General features: G+C 40.5%; 1 protein-coding gene across 1 annotated transcript; it reads left to right on the forward strand.

Annotated features, from left to right (window-relative positions):
• Positions 1 to 433: 433 nt before the first annotated feature.
• On the forward strand, positions 434 to 9,677 carry LOC146386130 (mitoferrin-2-like). The gene is made up of 4 exons (XM_084932177.1): positions 434 to 933; positions 5,433 to 5,661; positions 5,993 to 6,049; positions 6,447 to 9,677. Exons 1-4 carry the CDS (start codon positions 598 to 600, stop codon positions 7,025 to 7,027), a joined length of 1,203 nt encoding a protein of 400 aa, XP_084788303.1. The 5' UTR covers positions 434 to 597; the 3' UTR covers positions 7,028 to 9,677.
• The last annotated feature ends 11,284 nt before the right edge of the window (positions 9,678 to 20,961 follow it).

Genomic DNA, 20,961 nt, shown 5'->3' on the forward strand with positions numbered 1-20,961 from the left:
ATTAATAACAATAATAATATGTCTATAACATTTTACAGACTTTTTTTAATCAAAGACTGTTTATTTTATCTTGAAAAATCAGTAAGTTGTGTTTTCTCCAGATTAAAAAGTCCATATGACATATGATTTTGTCATGTAAAAAAACAATATACCCTTTTGCTGAAGTAAACATATCAGTATTAAAGAAAAATAAAAGCAATCCCCAAATGCCCTAACTTTAAGTGTAGATGTGTTTCGTTCAAGTCTACGTTGATGCGTAACCTGGGACGTCCCGTTCCTGCAGGCCCATACGAGTCATAAAAAGAAGTTACAAAAGACGAGGTTTAAACTCCACCCACTTTACCTACCCGCCCAGCCCAAACTGGCTAATTGGAGCGAACTGTCTATGATTGACAGCTAGTCTAGCGAATCAAATTCATTTGTTGGCATGCAACACTCACAACCAACCCATCCTTCCTCCTGGTTCCCGGTCTCTCTGCAGCTGGCTGCCGCGCACTTTCTATCCCCGGCCTGCATTCATAAGCTGCCGGGAAGAACGCGCCAACAGGCAGGCCGCCGGATTTGTCCATATCAGTAGGCCTAAAGTCACTTACCTGAATGGAAGCGGATGGTTTCATGTCCCGGCGAACGTCAGTGGAAGCAGCGGGCGTCGATAGCCGGGTCACTGGCCCTGCAGCCAGGGCAGAGATTCGATGGTTGGGCGGCAGACTGCTGGGAACATCGGGAGGATTTCATGTCTCATCCAGAATGGCGGGGGAACAGGACTTTGTCTCGGTGTCACATCGGTCTACTCCGGAGACCTTGACTTCTGTCGAGACAGAAGTAGACTATGAAGGACTGCCTCAAGGAGTATCCACCAGCACACACATGTTGGCAGGTGCCGTTGCTGGAATCATGGAGCACTGCGTTATGTATCCCGTCGACTGTGTCAAGGTATAAGGGCGATGGAATATAATAGGCTACGAGTTTTAAAGTTTGTCGGGCTCTGTTTTTGCAGCATTGAGGGTAGCAACTGGTTGTATAAAGCCGAATCTGACGCAGGCCTCTTTACAAGCCTGAGCTCGATTAACGCTAGCTTACAAGCTAACAGGGGGTAACCTTGCTAACAGAGGTCAGTTACCTAAACCTAAAATTCTAAAACTCAGGATTCTCAGGCGGACGCAGTGGGAAGCTTAATGTTAGTGTGTATGTTTACCTTTACCTAGCTTTGATTTGGAGAGATAAGTGATGTGTTAGGCTTGATAGTAGCTCACTGAGGTGCCGTTAGTGTCGTAACCGGCACCTCAGTTTGTCCCAGATTGTTAAAGTTTGTCCCTAACACGCATCCTTTATCGCACAGGGTTTGAAATGTGCATTTTTGGTGTGTTTTCTTTTTCAATTTCAAGTGGATTCGTAAATTTACGCCTTGCTACACAGCACTACTTTTCCACGGGTCCGATACACTTAAAGAAAGTTATCACTTAACCCATTAACTCCATGGACATTTTGTGTTGCTTTGTCCAAAGCCTTCAATTGTGCTACGTTTTAAGTAAATGGTTAGTATCGTAAAAGTAATCCCGAAGAAAATCCTACAGGCGAGATTTTAGAATTAACCTTGGAGTTCACATATGGTCAAAGTCTGATATCAAAGACGTAACCGTAGAGGACTAAACGGAAGCGATACTGGGGACAGTTGTTGCTTTCATTCATTTGCATTGTTGGAGCTAACTTTATGGTTGTAGACAACATCACTCTTTGCTTTACTTTGGGAAAACACTTTGTAGAAACTGTCAAAAAACCACGGTGAAGAGTTGGCTGTAGTAACTGAGTAACTCATTTGGGTCATTAGTCACTGGAGCAAAAGTCAATGACACACTAGTTAAATGAAGCACTCCTTGGCAGAAGAGGGTGTGGCACTGTGCACAGGCTTGTTTCTCAGAATAACTGGATAGTTAAGGATTTTCTAACCATATCTTCCTATGATATAAATGTCTGTGCCAACTGTGAACAGCTGCTTGTCCCATGCTTTGGCTAGAAAAGTTGAGTAGATTTAAGGATTAGAGGAGGAACTGACTAGTCAAATCTAAGGAGTCAAAAAGCATTTCAGCAATCAAGACAGTGGCTGTATCCCAATTCAGGGTCTGCAGCCTTAAAGTACGCAGCCTCAACGATCCTCAAGGGCCGCGTACTTAAAGACCGCTAAGGCCGGAAATGCGAGGCTTGTGAAATGGGACGGTCTAGCCTCCGTTGCGCTGCCCAGATTGCCTAGCAACCATGATACTAACAGCTGGAAACGTTTCATACAGCTTTGTTTGACAGAAATGAAGGAGGAAATCTTTTGTTCATTTGTTTGTTTGTTTCTACATGAGCTTTGATCATTCTCTGTAAGATTAAGCTCAGCTATTGAATGGCGTATATTTTAAAGACTTTAAAACCAAGTTAGTACAAAGATCACTAATGTCACATAACTTTGCCGACATGTGGCCAACAGTAATGTTTTAATGTTCTTCGTTATTAAACATTTGCACATAAATAAGTGACATAATATTCAGTACTTACTTAAAGTTTACTCTTCGGGCGCCCCTCACCGTTTTTTTTTTTTTTTCGGCAAAATTATCCACACCCACCGCCGCGCTATGCATTCTGGGATATGTTGGGCCACGAAGTCTACACCACCACGTCCTTAAAATTCAGGGAAATGAAGGACGCATTTCGAGCAGCCTTCTAATTGGGACAGCCTTTGTCGCGTCGCTGTGACGTAAACGGCCTTAAAATGCGGCCTTTAAGGCTGCAGACCCTGAATTGGGATACAGACAAAGTCTTCCTTTGTTAGCTTAGTGCTCAGTATGCGGCCTGTTATTTCCTTTTTGTATCAGGAGATAAAGAAGCAGTAATTCTGTGGTTTCTTATAGCGGTGGTAAATCAAACAAAAGGCTTATTCACTATAAATTCCAAGTCGAAGATTTGGTGAAAACAAGCTCAAGCTTTCTCTTGCAGGACTTTATTATTTATAATTTATAAAGAATACTTTAAGTTGAGAATTTCGTAAGCCTTTCCTGGCCTTATGTGTCTCAAGACTGTGTCCCTCTTCCAGCAACAAAGCTGAAGTAGAAGGAAGTGGATTACAAAACTTTGTGGTTGAATATCTTTTGTCTGAAGGAAGTTTGGATTTTCTTTACAGTAAACTTTTAAAGACAACTTCCTTTTACTGCTAAGGTTTGTTTTTTCACAACCTGTTTCCTGCTGCCGTCATACGTAGCCGGCCAGCATCTTTATGTAATACTGATCATTATGCTTCAGTCTATTCTTCTCACTAAATTCAGTGTCTGTTTCTTCATTGCTTGAAGGCAGGCAGAAAGCATTATCTTACTAATCTGTAAATAATATCAGGAATTTTTTTTTTGTAAGCGAGTTTTATTTACTCAATTGACTCATAGTTTGAGCTTTTTCATACATAAACGTCTATTTTAAGCTAGGGAAAAAAACAAATGCAGACTTTTTCCTGGGTGAACCATTACAAAAACCTTTTGAAAAAATGGTGAAATATGTTGCAAAATGTTACAAACCTCTGATCCATTTAATCAGACTTTAAAAGGAAGCACTGCTGTAGTTTCTTCAGTATCCAAAATTGTCCTTGGCCTCTGACTGTTTGCACAAAGCTACCCTGTCTATCTAGTTGGTAGATTTTAATGTTTTTTAGGGTAATGTAGCAACCTAGCAACAGCTGCCAGGTTGCTACATCAGGCCGTCAGAGATGATTGCTTTGATAGCAGAGGTGGCATTTGCTCTCTCGCAGGGCAAATATGACACTAGTGAGTTAGTGGTATACAGTGAAGTAAGGCTGAATACATAAACCGGTAAACTGTTGTCATTTTTTTCACTACCAGCTGCTGCTGTTGTTTGCTGCTCAGTGCTGAGGACGTGGATGTTCTACAACAGTCTTGAATGCACCGCTCACATTGTGGATGACTGAGCACATTCCATGTGCGTTATCGTTTCCCAGAAGCACAAACCGGGAAAGTCCATGTGAACATTTTGCCAAGAGGAAGATGTGCTCTCTGCTCTTCTGTAAATCAGCTGGAAAAATTTTAGGATTGTGACATGTTAGGGGGCTGAAAATATTGCTCATTGCTTTGGCAATCTGTTACTAGGCATGGGCAGCAAGTCTCAGGTCTACCCTGGGGCCTAGTCCCAGTAAGAAAGGCCCAGTCGGAACACCTTACCCCACCTCAGTTGTCTCCTTTTGGTGTGGCAGAGCAGCGGCTGCACTCTGAGCCCCTCCCAAATGACTGAACTCCTCACACTATTGCTAAGAGAAAGCCTAGTTCACCTTACAGAGAAAGCGCATTTCCAGTGCACATATCCACAGTCTTATTCTTTCGCCTTTTAATTAAACTTTCAATGATAGCATTAACAAAAAGATCAGGCCGAGATTAAGGGATTTATGGTGTTTCTCAACAACAACGCTCCCTCTGGTGGCAGATGGCTGCATAACAGTAGGACACAACTATTTACCAGCATTGGGTGTGAAGTAAAAACAACTAGTATATGTGATACCGACTAGTGACAATAGCGATGATTGGTCGACTTGTCATTCACATCCCTGTCTGTTACTTAGGTAGTCAAATTCATTTATTGTCCACCAGTGAACAGTAGTACTCATTCATGGGCAAAAACACTGGCAGACTGTTTGATTGAACTCAGATCTAGTTACATTTTCTACAGTGATATGTACTTCCATAAACATTGGATGATTTCCAGTGAAAAGGCTGTTAAAATGACACATACTGCATGATATTTGGACACAGAAGTGAAACCGCGCCATCTTTGTCATCCAACATCATTTGTCTCAATCCTTTACTATATTAGGAGTTGTGGGTTTTGTTGTTTACGACAGCCTTCCTATACTGTTGTCATTTTAAAAAGGGGCAGTTTTCAAAACGCAAGAGCCTCTTCTAAAGATTAAAGTAACTTTATTGTGTTGCATCAGGAACTGCAGCATCAAATACCCAACATAGTAAGAACCACAAACAGAATAGACGAACCTAAAATTAATCAGTTACATCAGCGCTTACCTACTGCGCCAACTGTCCACTGTCCTGTTAGCTGTTCAGGTTTCCCTGACAGAGGGATAAGTGTTTATAATGGTTATCCTGACAGAAAGGGGCCCTGTAACACTTCCTCCTTTTTTATTTTTTTCCTTTGGGTTGTTTGTTCTCTTTGTTCTTCTGCATCTTTTCTGCAAGAATGCAAAAGTACACCTGTTAACTTTGAACAAGAAATATCACAATATCCAATTTCAAGTGTTTATAAAATTGAGTGGGCTTAAATACACAAGTTTGTATTTATTTTAAAAAATACTTATTATTCCCACCCAGAACGTTAAAAGGTGGGATACAGATTGCAACATTATTTATTTATTCTTTTCAAATTTTTCCCCCCCATTACCTTAGACTCGCATGCAGAGCTTGCACCCAGAGCTGGGCGCACGCTACAGGAACGTGATGGATGCCCTGCGGCAGATTGTACAGACTGAGGGCGTGTGGAGGCCGATTAGAGGCATGAATGTACTGGCAGTGGGGGCGGGGCCTGCCCATGCTCTCTACTTCGCGTGCTATGAGAAGATAAAGTTCTCGCTCAGTGACGCTATTTATCCTGGCACCAACAGCCACTTTGCCAATGGTAAGATGTTTCCCAGTCAGCAAACTTTGACTTATAATCAATGGTGCAGAAGTTTGATTGTTTTCTTTTTTCTTTCTTTATTTTAAAGAACAGAAGAATAAAGAAACAGGAAATGAATTCAGTAGAATTTGTTAGAAGGAAGTTACACTTGACTCTGACTGTTTATTCCTGTCAGTTTGATTATACAATTTTTTAAATTAATTTTTTTAAATTAAACTAGAGCCAGTTATGCTAACGTTTTTAACACACTCCTTGTAATGTGTTCAAAATATTTGGAGAAGCTGTGAGATCTTGTGGTTAAAACTTTTTTTTTTTTTTGTCTGTTGTGCAGGAGTGGCGGGCTGCATGGCCACAGTGCTGCACGATGCCACCATGAACCCAGCTGAAGGTAAACTCTCCTCCTCCATCTCTTTGCTTATGTCAGCTCAGCTGATGTACATGCAGTCACATGTGATGCATTCTGCACAGTAAAGACTTGGTGTTGACCTACTTAAAGAACCTCCGCCTACTTCAGGTCATTATAGACCATGTGGTGTTTCTGTGATTAGGACACTTGGTGGAGCTACAGGCTCAAGCTGCAGACAATAAAAGAGCTTTTTTACAACAGACCAGTCTGATGATGACAGTTATGCGTTTACTTGAGAAGGTTAACATTTTGTTGCAATTCCGTGTGAATATGATTGGATGGATTGATAAGAAATGGTCATTAGATCATAGAAAACACGTGCTTGATCAGGTGTTATTGAATGTGATTGAGGAAGCTGTGTCCTGTCTTTTTCTTTTAGTTGTGAAGCAGCGAATGCAGATGTTTAACTCACCTTATCGTGGCGTGGTGGACTGTGTGAGTTCTGTGCTGAGACACGAGGGCCCAGCTGCTTTCTACCGCAGCTACACCACCCAGCTCACGATGAACGTGCCCTTCCAGGTGCTCCACTTCATGACCTATGAGTACCTGCAGGAGCTTCTCAACCCCCACAGACAGTACAACCCTTCCTCCCACGTTGTTTCCGGTGCTCTTGCTGGAGCCCTGGCTGCTGCTGCCACTACCCCCCTCGATGTCTGCAAGACCCTTCTCAACACGCAGGAGACTCGGGCTATTCACGTGATCCAGGCAGAGGCAGCGACGGGAGCTGGAGCGGTTGCGTCGGCCTCCGGCAGCCGCCAAATCTCTGGCCTGGGCGAGGCTTTTCGGACGGTGTACAGGATGGGAGGCTTTCCAGCCTTTTTTAAAGGCGTCCAAGCCCGGGTCATCTACCAGATGCCCTCTACTGCCATCAGCTGGTCTGTCTACGAGTTCTTCAAATACATCCTCACCAAACGGCAGCATGAGAGAAGGCTGCATGGAGATCGGGATGGAGACAAATAAACGCCTGGAAACACGACTGGGTATTAGCATTCCAGAGGTTTATTGCACCGTAGCAATCACTGTTATGGGTGGTGATTTCTGAACATCTGAAGGTTAAAAAATTCTTTCTGATTCTTTGAGCAGAAAGTCAGTTATCATCTTGTTTACTGATATCAATTATGATATCTGTTCTAATTCAAAGCGGGTGACTACATTTACAACCAACAAAAGTAGCCTCTCATTATAGAGGGTTGGCAGAATGTCCATCTGTAAGAAGATTGCCCTGAAATAACAGGTTCTGGTTCCAACATTCTTTTAGTTATTTTATTTTTTAACTTTTACTAGTGTTTGACCCAAGAAACTCTCAACATGGGCATCCAGAAAGGAAATCATTTGTTGTGGCTGAGCAGTGTTTCCCACAGATGTTGTTTCTAGTTGTGGCAGAGAGCGTCTACTGCTAAAGAGTTCCATGTACTCTTTGCTTAACAAATTATTAACACCTCTACAGATATTTTTTTTGCCCACTAACTCATGACACCATGAACTTTGGTGCAATCAGCTGCATCGCCAATGAGACTCCGCCTCAATCCTGATGGGTCTCTGGAGCCGACAGCTGCAAAACTCCAGAAACCGTAAATTGGTGTTCATCCTTTAAGAAGTAGCTTAATGATATTGATAACCAGCACAATGGCATAGTTATCAGAACATCAACTTTCTAAATAAGTGAGAGGGACCACTGGTAAATTGGCTAAGGTGGTGTTCTCTCAAATGATCAGAGAATAAATGAATAAATAAACCCTTGAACGAGTCACCATCAGTGTGTGGGAAGCACTACTAACACACTGAAGTTAAGTCTGGATTGGTCCCACCCGTTAAGGACCCCCCAACCCCCCTGACTCTTATGTATGTTTGGGAAAAAAAAAAAAAGACTCAGGTTGAAGTGATGGCTTTGAGCTTTAGTTTGAGGGTGTTTATACTCACTTCTAATGAACTTAGTTTTGATTGTAACATTTTATAAATACCCCAGAAAGGGTAAAAAGTCCCACACTGATGGGAAGATGCTAGAATGGCCTTAAATCTCAGCAGGTTAAGTTACTTAAGAGCTGCACTGTGGCTTAGTTAAGACACATCTCCTGACTGCACATGTTGGGGGGGGATGGTTAAAAGCGTTACTGCCATTGCACCCTCTGACCACAGGGGGGTGCAGTGTTTAATTGCCATCCTAAAAACTTGAGGACAATTGGAGATTAGATGAAACTTTTAAAACAAGAACTTGAGCTTCGTAGCTCACAGCCTTGAATAACTTTGAGGGACATCCGGCAGAGCAGTGTTTTGAGGCCAGGTCAGGCCGCCTCTTCATCAGATGCAGAGATTTGATTCCTCCGGATCAAAACTTTGTTCTGGTTCATGTCCACAGAGTTCCTTTGAAGGAAGTGTTGTGCAATGTTGTGATGTCCTCTTTTTGCACAGTGTTGGGTTACTGAATCAGTACTGTCAAATGTACAGTAACGCCTGGCTCAAAATAAGTGACTTTAGTGTGGATCACCTTTATTTTACCTAACCCTCTCTGTCACGTGTGTGACACACAGATTATAAGTTGTTGTTTCTGTTTTGGAAAACAGAATTGGGTTTGGATCGAAGATTTAGCGCTTGAGTGGAACGTGTGTGTGCGCGTGTAAACTCAATTTTTTTGGAGGTCAGTTGTGACTGAGTTTATTTGATCTTAGCACAGCTGTTGTCCTTTAATTGGAAAAACAATTTGAGGAGGAAAAAAGTAGGAATTTATTGGACTTTTTATTTCCTTTGCCAGGGTCATCGTGTCACTTCATGTCTTTGCTCTAGAAAAGTGCTTTTTCTGTTGCAGCCATGAGACCGGGCTTCTGGATTTTTAAACCTTTTTTCCCCTCATTAGCACACGTGGATGTGCGGAAAACCATATCTTTAGTAGAAGCTGTACAAATAAGGTAACAGTTTTTATATCACTGCAGTCATGATTTATTTTTTTTCTGTTTTTCCAGCACTTGAAAAACTTAAAAGTTGTTGTCATATTTAGTGCAGAAAAGCAACTTTGGAAAATAAAGAGAAACCGAGGCAACTATTTAAATACACGCCTACAGTTAGCCGCTATACAGCCACGCACAACTACTACAGAGATCACTGTATAACAGATATATATTTAATGTTTTTGAAGCCATAAATCTAAAAATAAAAAATTGTAATAACATGCATAAATAGATTGTTAAAACTCCAAATATGAGGCTGACTTCTATGCTGAATGATATAAATTTGAACTGTGAGTTTTGTCAACTGTGCTGTAAAAATGCAAGTTTTTGTAGTGCACAAAATCCTCACCTGGATGGTAGGGGAAAAAACCAAACTGTATTATTTTAAGAGCAGCGACACCTTATGTATCTGTGGAACAAAATAAATAGGTAAAGAGTATTTGAGTGTGATTGTGGGACTGATCCTCACATTTCAAAGTTGGGAAACCAAAGACTGAGCAGTAGAGGGGATGAACTGATGGTTTGTCAAATAGCAACACTAATGTGAAACGCTTGTGCGCACTTTGAAAGAGTCACCTGTATTTTGTGACTTGTAATAAACTCGCTAAGGCAGCTCCTCGCAGAAGCAGGGTCTTCTCTTGGTGTTGGCTCGCCAAGCGCTGAGGCTATCAATGTGTCTGCTGGTCTTATTTTTCCTCACCCTCACATTACAACATCCACACTCCGCTTCAGTATGTGCACAGTCTGGAGACTATTCATCGATAGAGATACCTCTTTTGGTATTGATTGATACACGCACACACTCTCTACTGGTCCAAACTTTTATAACACCCCAATTTTTCCAGTTTTTCTATTGAAAATTATACAGTTTCATGTCTCATTGCACAAATAAGCAATTGCAGTTGAAAAGAAATCATGGAATCAATTTCTTAGACCAAAATGTATTCTAAACCTTTGACTCATCAAAGTAGCCACCTTTGGCAAATATAACAGCTGAACACACCCGTGGCATTCTCTCGACAATAGAAATGAAATCTCGTTCATAAAGTTCTTCCCATGTTTGTTGCAGAAGTTCCCATAAACATGCAGCACCTGTAGGTTGCTTTGCTTTCACTCTTCTGTCCAGTTCATCCCAAACTAGCTCGATGGAGTTTAGGTCTGAGGACTGTGCTGGCCACTTCATGGTTTCAAGCTTCCCATCTTGTTCTTTTTTCCTGAGGTAGATCTGGGACAGCTTGGGCTTATGTTTTAGGTCATTATCTTGCTGTAGGATGAACCCCTGACCAACTAGGCACATACTAGAGGGTATTGCATGGTGCTGCAGAATGCTCTGGTAGCTGTTTTGGTTCAGGGGGCCTCTCACTCTGTACAAGTCACCAACCCTGGATCCAGCAAAACAGCCACAGACCATCACACTTCCACCTCCATGGTTGACAGTTGATGTCACCCACTGTGGAACCATCCTTTCGCCTACTCGACACACCGTTGAGCCAAAGATTTCAAATTTTGATTCACCAGTCCATATGACCTTTTTCCAGTCTTCAGTAGTCCAGTGTCGGTGTTTCATGGCCCAGGCAAGCCTGTTTGTCTTATTCTGACGTCTAAGCAATGGCTTTCTTGCTGCCAAACATGCAGCTTGAAGTCTTCTCTTCACAGCTGAAACTGAGACTTGTTTACTACGACCACTATTAAGCTGTGCTTGAAGCTGTTGTCCTGTGAGCGACCTATCACGTAAGCTGTTAACTCTCAGAAACTTGTCCTCTGATTCATTTGTGGTTTGTGTCTGCCAGACCTCTTCCTGTCAGAGTTTGCACAGTTTCTGAGTGTCTTTTGATGGTAAAGGAAACAGACTTATTTCTCTGTAGGAAACATCTACCACCTATTTTTAAGTGTTGTGATGGTCTGTCTCTCTTCCATTGTTAATTGCCTTTTTCTCACCAGTTTTGTAGCAACACACTACTTTCTGCAGTACAATACTGTTCAACTCATGCTCACGAGGGTATGGTACCAGAAGTTCAGTGATTCGAGGTGTGATCCTACTGGCTCTTCCACCTCCACACACTGTTATCTCTCTCAGTAATCATAAGTCTGTGTTATAACATGAGATATGTTTTTTTTCTCCTTTTGCTTACAATGTAAAAACATTCATGTTGATAATACAGAAAAACAAAAACCACAAAACTCCCTGAAATGTGCTTTAACAATGTGAAATTCATTGTTAAAGCACATGGTTTCTGAGTTCTTTGAGAAAAAGCTGGAGATTCGAAAGCAAACTGTTTTCCAAGTCTTGCTCGATGCAGGATTTTTAGCTGCTTGACATTTTGGTGTGCCAAGTTAAGTCCCTGCAACCATGTGAAGAAAAACCATATATGGACAAGATCCAGAGGCTGCTTTGGCTCGTCAGAGCCCGTCTATGATGGACTGTGGTAAAGTGGAAATCTTTTCTGTGGTCTCACAAATCAAAATCAGAATTCTTATTTATTTTTCTTCTGGGAATCTTCATTGTCAAGTCTCCATGGGTTAAAGAGGAGTGGGACCATCTGGCTTGACATCAGGACACAAAGCTAAGCGAAATCCATGGAAAGTAAATCTTGCATTTCAGCTGCTTAGGTGTTTTATAGATGGAGGCACGAGGTGCACATATTTGGACTGGTTTAACAGAAATGTTATTTGTGGGAATTCTTGAACATACAAGCTTAAAATGTAAAAGTTGTTTTGAGTTGTGGGTTAATAAGCATGGCATAGGTAATGTGTGATGGTGTCATCACCTCAAATACACAAGCTGGCAGCCAGAGGACATCTTCACCACAGAAGCTCTTGTTTATTACGGGAAAACAACGGCAAATGCATTCTGCACATAATCCAACAGTGTGGCTCTGTAGTAAAGACCTGAGAACTGATAAAAGAATCTCCGTGTTTTTGATCAACTGATAGCATCAAGGAAGACGCAGCACTTTCAAAGCAATGGTCTCCTCTGTGTTTATCATATGATCTGTTGTCTCTGTGCTATTTTTAGTTATACACAGGGTTTAAATGCCTGCCAAATCACTGCACTATATGCGTTTAACAGTGTCCCAGCCTCTTTGAAATCAAAGTTGTATCATTTATCATTTATTATTTATTATTTATTTATATAACACATTTAATTACAACAGCAAAGTTGACCAAAGTGCTGTACAAAAATACAAAATAACTAGTAAAGTAACTTATAATATTAGTAACAAACATCAAATACCAAATAACTCTCCTACTGTATTAAAAGCCAGTGAAAATAAATGTGTTTTAAGATAAGATTTAAAAAGATTGACAGTAGGAGCCTGTCTGATGTGAGGGTAGATTATCCCACAGTTTAGGCACTACGAACCCAAACGCTCGATCGCCTCTGTGAACCAACCTCGACCTTGGTATGGCTAAAAGCAAAAGATAATTTGATCTAAGAGATCTAGAGGGCGCATAAGGCTAAATGCCCGGGAGCCTGTCCATTCAGGGCTTTGTAAGTCAACAATAACATTTTTAAATCAATTTTGAAATGAACAGGGAGCCAGTGAAGAGAGGCAAACATGGGGGAAATATGTTCACGTCTTTTCAGAAGCTGCAGCATTTTCGACCAACTGCAGTCTTGCAAGGCAGGTCTGGTTAACTCCAACATATAAGGAGTTGCAATAGTCGAGCTGGGATGTAATAAAAGCATAAAAGCATGGATTGCCCATTCAAAGTTTTAAAAAGATAAAAAAAAAAAATTGTATGATGCTAAACCACTGGAGAGGTTTGATGAATGAAAAAAAAACATGTTCCAAGTTTGAGAAGTAATGCAATAGTGGAACAGATTGTGGGAACATCATCCATCCATTCATCCATCCATTTGTTTAGTGTGGTTTATCTGGGTTCAGGGCTTGGGGGCAGGAGTCTAAGCAGAGATGCCAGCAGTCCTTCAGCCCATGGAAAATGAAACCTTACGTAACAAACTACTATATGTAGCTTGCCTCCACCAGTGTGTGAATGTGTGTGTGAATGGGTGGATGACTGAATGTGTGAAGCACTTTGGGGTCCTTGGGGACTAGTAAAGCGCTATACAAATACAGGCCATTTACCATTTACCATTTATATGAAGTTGTTAAGATGGGTTCATTAGGTCACATGACATTGGTCATCTGTAATTGTATCATTAAATCTGAACAGAATCTACATATTTTGGAGCATAGAGGTCTGTGTGTCCAACTGGGCTGTTCACGTTTTCCATCAGATGGCTCTATGGTGGGAGTCTGGATGCTAATTTGGACCTGTTAGCTTCTCAATTATAAGATTAAAAATGTTTAAGTAAGAGAGAACATTTGATGTTTTCAGAATCACTTTTATTTGACTGAACAGCATTTGAAATGGGATTGTGAGAGATATCAGAGCTGTGAGAATCTGGATATTAAACTACACTAAGTGGTGTTTGGGAGAGGGGAGTGTGGGGAGTAGCATGATAGTGGAAGTGATTCATGAAAACAAAACTTCACATTGAGCAAATAAGGGATACATAAAGGGTTTCTCATCTCAACTCATCTTTTCTATAGCACAACTTCTACAAAGGAGGTGTGGCAATATATTGTTAGTATGCTGGATGTACATTTGCAATAAAACAGAAGAAACCCCAACTTAATTTGTTATTGTGCACATAAATTAGAACAAAATCGATGGAAAACGTGGTCTGCATCTTTTATTTACCTGTTTTCTGCTAATGTTTGTTGTGACTGCTTAAAAATAAGTAAAATGAACATTCTGAAACCATCTTCATGATCTTTGGCTTGCAGGAAATTTTGTTAATAAGAAATAATGAAGGGCCAACAAAGAAATGGCATAAATCATCATTCTGGAATACATGAAAGACACGTAGGACGTCCTCTTCACTTTGAGTAATGAACCTTTTTACTGCAGGAGGTGGTCCAGATTAAGCTGACTGACAGAAAGCAGCTCCTCCACCTTCCCTGAGCAGATCCCGTTTCACTCCAGCCCCCATGTTTGTTGTCATTCCCTGTGGCCTACAAGCTAAAATGTTGTCTCTTCATGTCTCTCATCTCGCTTTACCCCCTACCATCCCTTTTCTCCCTCCATTGTTCTTTTTCGGCATCATTGCCGTGAGATGTAAGGGGATCTGTTAAGTTGGACAGGAAGGTCTTGGCAAGTGAGGTCACTCCGGGCACACGGCAGCAGGTCTGGTCAGAGCCAAGGTCAACATCAGGCGTGTGCGTAGAAAAAAAGACAAACGAGGTGGCTTAAACCCAGCTCACATTCTGCAAATCCCTCAACCAGTCACCCATGTGTGAGTGTATTTGGGTGAAAAAAGGACAGACGGAGGAGAGATTTGGACCAACAACACACTCTTTCTCTCGCTTGATAAACAATGTGACAGTGATGTGTAAATGTGGGATGAGCTTCTAATCTCTCCATCGGTGACGCTCCGCCTGCAGGTCATACAAACAGAGTCAATGGCACACTTCACACAACTGTAGCAATTGATATAAACAGCATTAATCATAATTCTTTTGGCAGTGTGGGGGCTGCTCTGCACCTGTTTTACACCTGGAAGTGTGCAGAAGAACACTCCCTAAAACCCACTGAGGATGATAAATATAAGTTCACAGATATGTTTGACTTCATATGCAACATCCACTCTGAAAACTGGCAATTTAGCATATTTGGTCCATTTTTAAAAGATAAGTGAACATTTTTTTCTTTTCTTTCTCATTAGCCTTGGTTTCTAATATAGTGCTGTTCCTGTGAAGCACTTTGTAACACAGATTTTGAGAAAGCGCTGTATAAGTGCCCACTTCTTTTTCATCATTATTGCAACTTCCCCCTCCTGCCTGGATCATGCTACACGCAAATATTAAAACAAAGAAGATCTGTTACACAAGATTGATTTCACAGTCTGGGTTGTGTGTTTGCATGACTTCTGTTAGTTCAAGAAAACACACAATCCAATCACCAACCACTTTATTAGGTACACCTTGCTAGCACTGAGTTGGACCTCCTTTTTGGTTTCAGAACTTGATACTTTGTGGCACAGATTCAACAAAGCTTCGGAAACACTCGTCAGGAAGTTTGGTGCAGATTTATTAGTTGCACATCCATGATTGAGATCTGGTGACTGTGGAGGCCTTATGAATACAGTGAACTCATTGTTGCGTTCAATGAACCAGTTTGAGATAATGGTGCATTATCCTGCTGGAAGCAGCCATCAGAAGATGGGTACACACCAGATAGGGGCGACTTGATCTATACTTAGGTAGGCTGTTGTGTTTAAACAATGCTCAATTGGCTGAAAGTGTGCAAAAATAAAACCCCACATCATTACATTACCCACACCAGCCTGAACTGCTGGATCCAGAATGGATCAATGCTTTCATGTTAATTATGCCATATGACTGTCGCAGCAGAAATCGAGGCTCATCAGACCAGGCCAATATTCTGCTGTCCAGTTTTAGTAAACCTGTGTGAACTGTAGGTTCAGTTTCCTGCTGTTGGCTGACAGGTATGGCAGTGTGGTCTTCTGCTGCTTTAAGGCTGGATGTGTCATGCATTCAAAGATGCTCTTCTGCATAGCTTGGTTGCAACAAGCTGTTATTTGAGTTACTGTTGCTGTCCTGTTGACTCAAAGCAGCCACTAGATGCACACTGGAATGTCAGCAGGGTGTCCTGACCATATCCGCATGACCATATCCGCATTGGATTAGCGCACGTTACTGACATTTGCATTAACGTGCAGTTGAACAGGTGTACTTAATGAAGTGGCTCGTTAATACAAATATGCTGTGTGTTCCAGACTTACAATTATGATTGCATATTGTGTTGTCAACCTGTCGTCAAGCAAAATGAAAGTCAAAACAAACTGAATGATTTTTCACAGCTTTAAAGAAACCCTGAAGTGTGACCTGTGTGTATGCGATAAAATATCTTCTCCGTTTCTTTCTTTATTTACTTCTTTTATGTACTTTTTTGTGTGGATCTCAGCAGCAAATATTACAACCTCAGTGATGATGATAGAAATTACAGCGATGAGGAGTGTAAGACTGGTAGACTATACCGATAGTTTACCAGTATAAACAATATGAATGAACAAAGTAACTGCAGCTTCCCAGACATAATAAAACTAAACGGATTCAACACAAACAACAGATGTTCAGAAGCCTTTGGTGTTTACAGTGTAGATTCAAATGAAAACAGAAACCTTTTAAGTAAATTGAAATAATATTTTTACGTTTTGCAAACATGAACATGACAGTTTTGTTTAGTTTTAACAGCTGAGGCTTTTTTTTCTCCTCTGACCAGCTGTAATAGCACCCTCAGCTTATTGCTCTACCTCTTGATTTACCAATCAAGGACTGGATTTGATTTTCCTTTTCTTTTTAATAAAACACACTTCAGCTGTGTGAACCTGCACCGTGTCTCCTTCCATGGAGCAGCAAGAGGTGGAGGGACAACGTAAGAGATCCGCTTAGTATGAGATCTGCAGATTTTGATGGCTTAACCATGATGAGAATGGCACCTGTCATCATTGAACAGTGTGATGATGTAGGCTCATTGTAATTATTTCCACTGGGATTTTAGGTTGAAAAAATCTGCAATTATGCAGAGTGGCTGTAACTCAGGAGGTAGAGCAGGTCACCCATTCATCAGGAAGGTTGGTGGTTCAATTCCTGGCTGCTCCAATATGCATACCAAATGTCCCCAAGAGAACGTGTGTGAAAGTTAGATAGAAAGCACTTCATAGAAAGAAAGTGCTTATGTGATGAGGCAAGCTGTATAATTACGTATAGAGTGCTATAGAAGAACCAGTCCATTTACATGCTTTTATCTTCTTCTGTATGAAAAGAAAAGAAATAATCAGGATTCCATAATGTTGATCAGCTTGTGATGGTTGCTGAATATGTATTTCACATTTAAGCATAAAACATTAAGGTGATCCATTATGTCAGCAACCAAAGGATCTATTGGTGTATTTTCCAGTCCATTATAAAATCAAACAAACTGGGATGCTGTGACAAAAAATGTAAGTGCAAAGAATGCAATTATTTGCAAAGACTTTAAACCTGCATTTAAATTCAAATTATTAAAAAACAAACAAACACACAAAACAACCAAAAACCAACAGCATGCTGAAAGGTTTTATATGTTAAAAGTGCCTTGACTGGGATTACTTAATTTTAACACTCAATCTCCCCCCCTGCTTATCTTTTTTGATTTTGCACGCACTTTGTACAAATTTAAACTACTGTGCAGCATTTAAGCATCATCATGTACTTGTAATTAAAAATTTTAAAAACATCAGGTTAGAGTTGAGTTTTATCAGCAACACCTGGACATCAGCTGATGTCGACGTATTACTTCATTCTCTTTTCCTGTCCTGATTTTCCCAGCTGGTGCAGAACTGGAATTAATGATTCTAATGATTTTTAGTGACACACACACACACACACACACACACACACACACACACACACACACACACACACACACACACACACACACACCACAATTTATGTGTGTTATTGTAAACCCTGACAGTTTAGGATAAATCTCTGTGGGTTGCATTGGATAAACACCGTATACTCGTGTATCTTCCCAGAAACATAACGTTTTAGACCCAGAAAGCTGCACCAGTGAATGGATAAATGTGGATCACAGCATAAATATTTAGATATCTCGGGCTGATGGACGAGCCAAAGCCGTTCTCTTGGCTGGCCTTCATCCCGTCTCCCACCCCAGGACACGGGAAACCAGTTAAAAAGACATTTGCAAACATCCACATTGCAAAATCTATTACACTGACGTCAGTAAGAATTACATGAACTGACAGACTGAGAAGACACTGTGCAGTCTCCCAAGAGCACTTATTCACTAGAGCTTGTAGGTGTCATCTTTTCAATTGGTGGATAGCTCATTTTAAAGATGAACTCCCACAGGCTGCAAGATGAGCACACAGGAGTCTCTTGTGCTATTCAGCAGTTAAAAATATGTTTTAATAAAAGCATAGTTTTGCTGCAACATCATACGTTTTCAGTACATTCTCGGCTGGGGGCCACTTAAATCTATGTAATTTTTTTCTTGCTTGTTTTTCTCTTGAACGTTGGTTAACTTTAGCCCTACAGTGTGGACCTTTAATGAAAAAGAACTCCAAAATGGAAAAAGCTCTTGTAGATTGTTATCTTTTGTACGGGACTTCTGTCTCAGCGCTTTCTGTAAACCGTTTTTCACATATAGAAAATAAAAGTAAATACTGCAAAAAAGCTAATAACCTCTTTCCCCATTCTGAACTCTCCAGCTTTACCTCATAGGTCAGTGCTGTCAAGATAACTTACTGTTGTTCTACAGTTTAAATTCATGTGTTTAAGTTTGCCCAATTTGAACTTGACATGAAAGATTAGTGCAGAATTACTTCACCCCTACGAGTGAACTGATCATTTTCATCACACTAACATGAACTAATTTTGCTGTGAAATGTCACAGCCTAGTGTGAAAAAGTGCAGCCCTCTGAGCTTTAATAGAGCCAATCCAGTGATGCAGCCGTAGTGCCAAAAAATATGAGCCAAAAAAAAGCAGAGCCAAAACTTGAACCAGGAAAGTTATCCTGCAAAACCAGGACTTTCCTTGTGCGACGGATTGGCAAAATTCCAGGAGATAGGTGCTGAGACAGGTTTCAGTCTCCTGCGACCCTGGATGGATGCTACTTACCTCACAACTCTTCCATCAAACAATAAATTATCTGCAGTCTTATGATTAGACTTCAGTGTAACGTGTCAGAATCAGGCTGTATTCACAGTGCTTCACTGGTTCCATTTTGTCATGCTACACGCTTATGCTGAAATGGATTCAATTCATTTTTCACCTCAAAGGGCTACACAGAGTACTCCATAATGACAAAGGGAAAAACATTTGCTGGAAATTCTTGTAAATTTATTAAAAATAAAAAGCAAAAATATCTCATGTACATAGGTTTTCACATCCTTTGCTCGTACTTTGTTGAAGCTCCTTTGAAGACCTATTTTGGGGCAGATTCTCTCATTCCTCTTTGCAGAACCTCTCAGGCTCCCTCGGATTGGATGAGGAGTATTTTCACATGCCTCCAGAGATATTCAATCAGCTTCAAGTCTGGGTTCTGGCTGGGCCTGGCACTCTGGGGCAAGTTATCACTGAGGATGTCTGTCCAGTCCTCTTTACCTGAGCCCTGAGTGGTTTCCCAGTTCCTGCTGCTGAAAAACATTCCCACAGCATGATGCTGCCACCACCATGCTTCACTGTAGGGATGGTATTGGCCAGTTGATAAGCAGTGGTTTTCCTCCAAACATGGTGCTTGGCATTCAGGCAAAAGAATTCAATCTTTATTTCATCAGACCAGAGAATTTTTTTTTCATAATCCTTCAGATGCCTTTTGGAAATTATCTGCAGGGTGTAATGTGCCTTTTACTGAGGAGTGGCTTCTGTCTGGCCTGGATGGATCCCACTTTGCTCGTTGGGACTTTCAGTGAGATTGTTCTATACCCTTCCCCAGATCTGTGCCTTGATAGAATCCTGTCTTGGAGGTCTATAGACAATCAATCCAACTTCATGAACTTTATGACTTTATGTTCTTAAGTTTTGGACTGCCTGTCGTCGGCACAGAGACAGATTAAACAGGCGGGCAGACTTTAATCCACACATCAGTAAACATAAGTCATAGACTGGGAATACAGGTTTGAGAAAGTGACTGAATGCAAGAGAGACAAGCAACTACTTCAGATGCAGGTTTATTTTTTATGAGTAGCCACTTTCATGGCAGAGGACTGGACTGGTGTAAAGTGGGTGTAGCAAAAGAATTATTTAGAAATAAGTCACATAATAATTTGATTTGTAAGACTGTGATCAGCTGACCTGTCCTGGTACTGCAATATTGACAGCTCTTTGTTGGTTGAGCCAACTGAATTAAACAAAATATGAGCCGATGTTTGACTTGCTGCAACTTCTTGACAGTTTAAAGCAAAGTATAAAATATAAAAAAGTAAAATACTGAGTGAATCTAATGAGTGTCATCATCTTAAATGGAAATTGATATCATCTATTTACAAGCAAAGTTTGAATAAGAATATGTTTTTGGGTTTTACTGGGTTTTTTTGCAGGATATTTTACAAAAACATTGTTCAGGAACACGTCATGTATTTACCTTTTTATTTATAGAACAATTGCACATTAACCCTGAACCATGAAATAATTGCCAAAAAATGCTATTTTTTTTTAAACTGGAGATTTTCTTTAAAAAATTAAATTAAATCAATTTGCATATATGAGTTTTAATTGGTGTCATTTTTGCTACAGCCTTTTTGAAATAGAGATCTCAAAAGTTAAGCATCAAAGAACATGATAGACTTGGCGTTACAGCTAACTGACCCATTTAGTGAGAAATTGTAAAGAAGCTGTGCATTTGAAAAGATCTGTCACCAACAAAAAGGGAAATAAAGAAGAAAATTATGTTTATATTTGCTCTTCTTCTACAGCTAGCCGCTGACGTACCACAACTTTACATCTGCACCATGAAGAGTCCACAGGTGAAAGAACCACTACAACAGGAATGAGAAGGATGTTTCTGGGCTGTCAGCGTGTTGTGGTATGTCATTATATTCTTATTAGTGAGCAAGTATTTTCATGCTCTCACTGAAAGTAACGCCAGGATGATTCTCACAAAAAATAAACCCATCTGAAAGTAATATGCACTAATTTGAAGATGCTGCACATTAAAAAGTAAATACATTAAAAAAGATCTGTTAAAAAAAAAAACAACTTACATTGTGCTTTTAAAAAATGATTTTCCATTTCAATTTTAAAGGATTTCACACATTAAATGTGACCATCTACAGAAACCTACTTAAGAAATGGATGATGTACTGGCTGAATTTTTTTGTTCCAATTTTGTACAAGTAAACTACACAATCAGAG

This window comes from Perissodus microlepis, chromosome 6 (assembly GCF_051167445.1).
Source record: "Perissodus microlepis isolate ML-2025 ecotype Zambia chromosome 6, ASM5116744v1, whole genome shotgun sequence".
In the NCBI taxonomy this organism is placed as follows: domain Eukaryota; kingdom Metazoa; phylum Chordata; class Actinopteri; order Cichliformes; family Cichlidae; genus Perissodus; species Perissodus microlepis.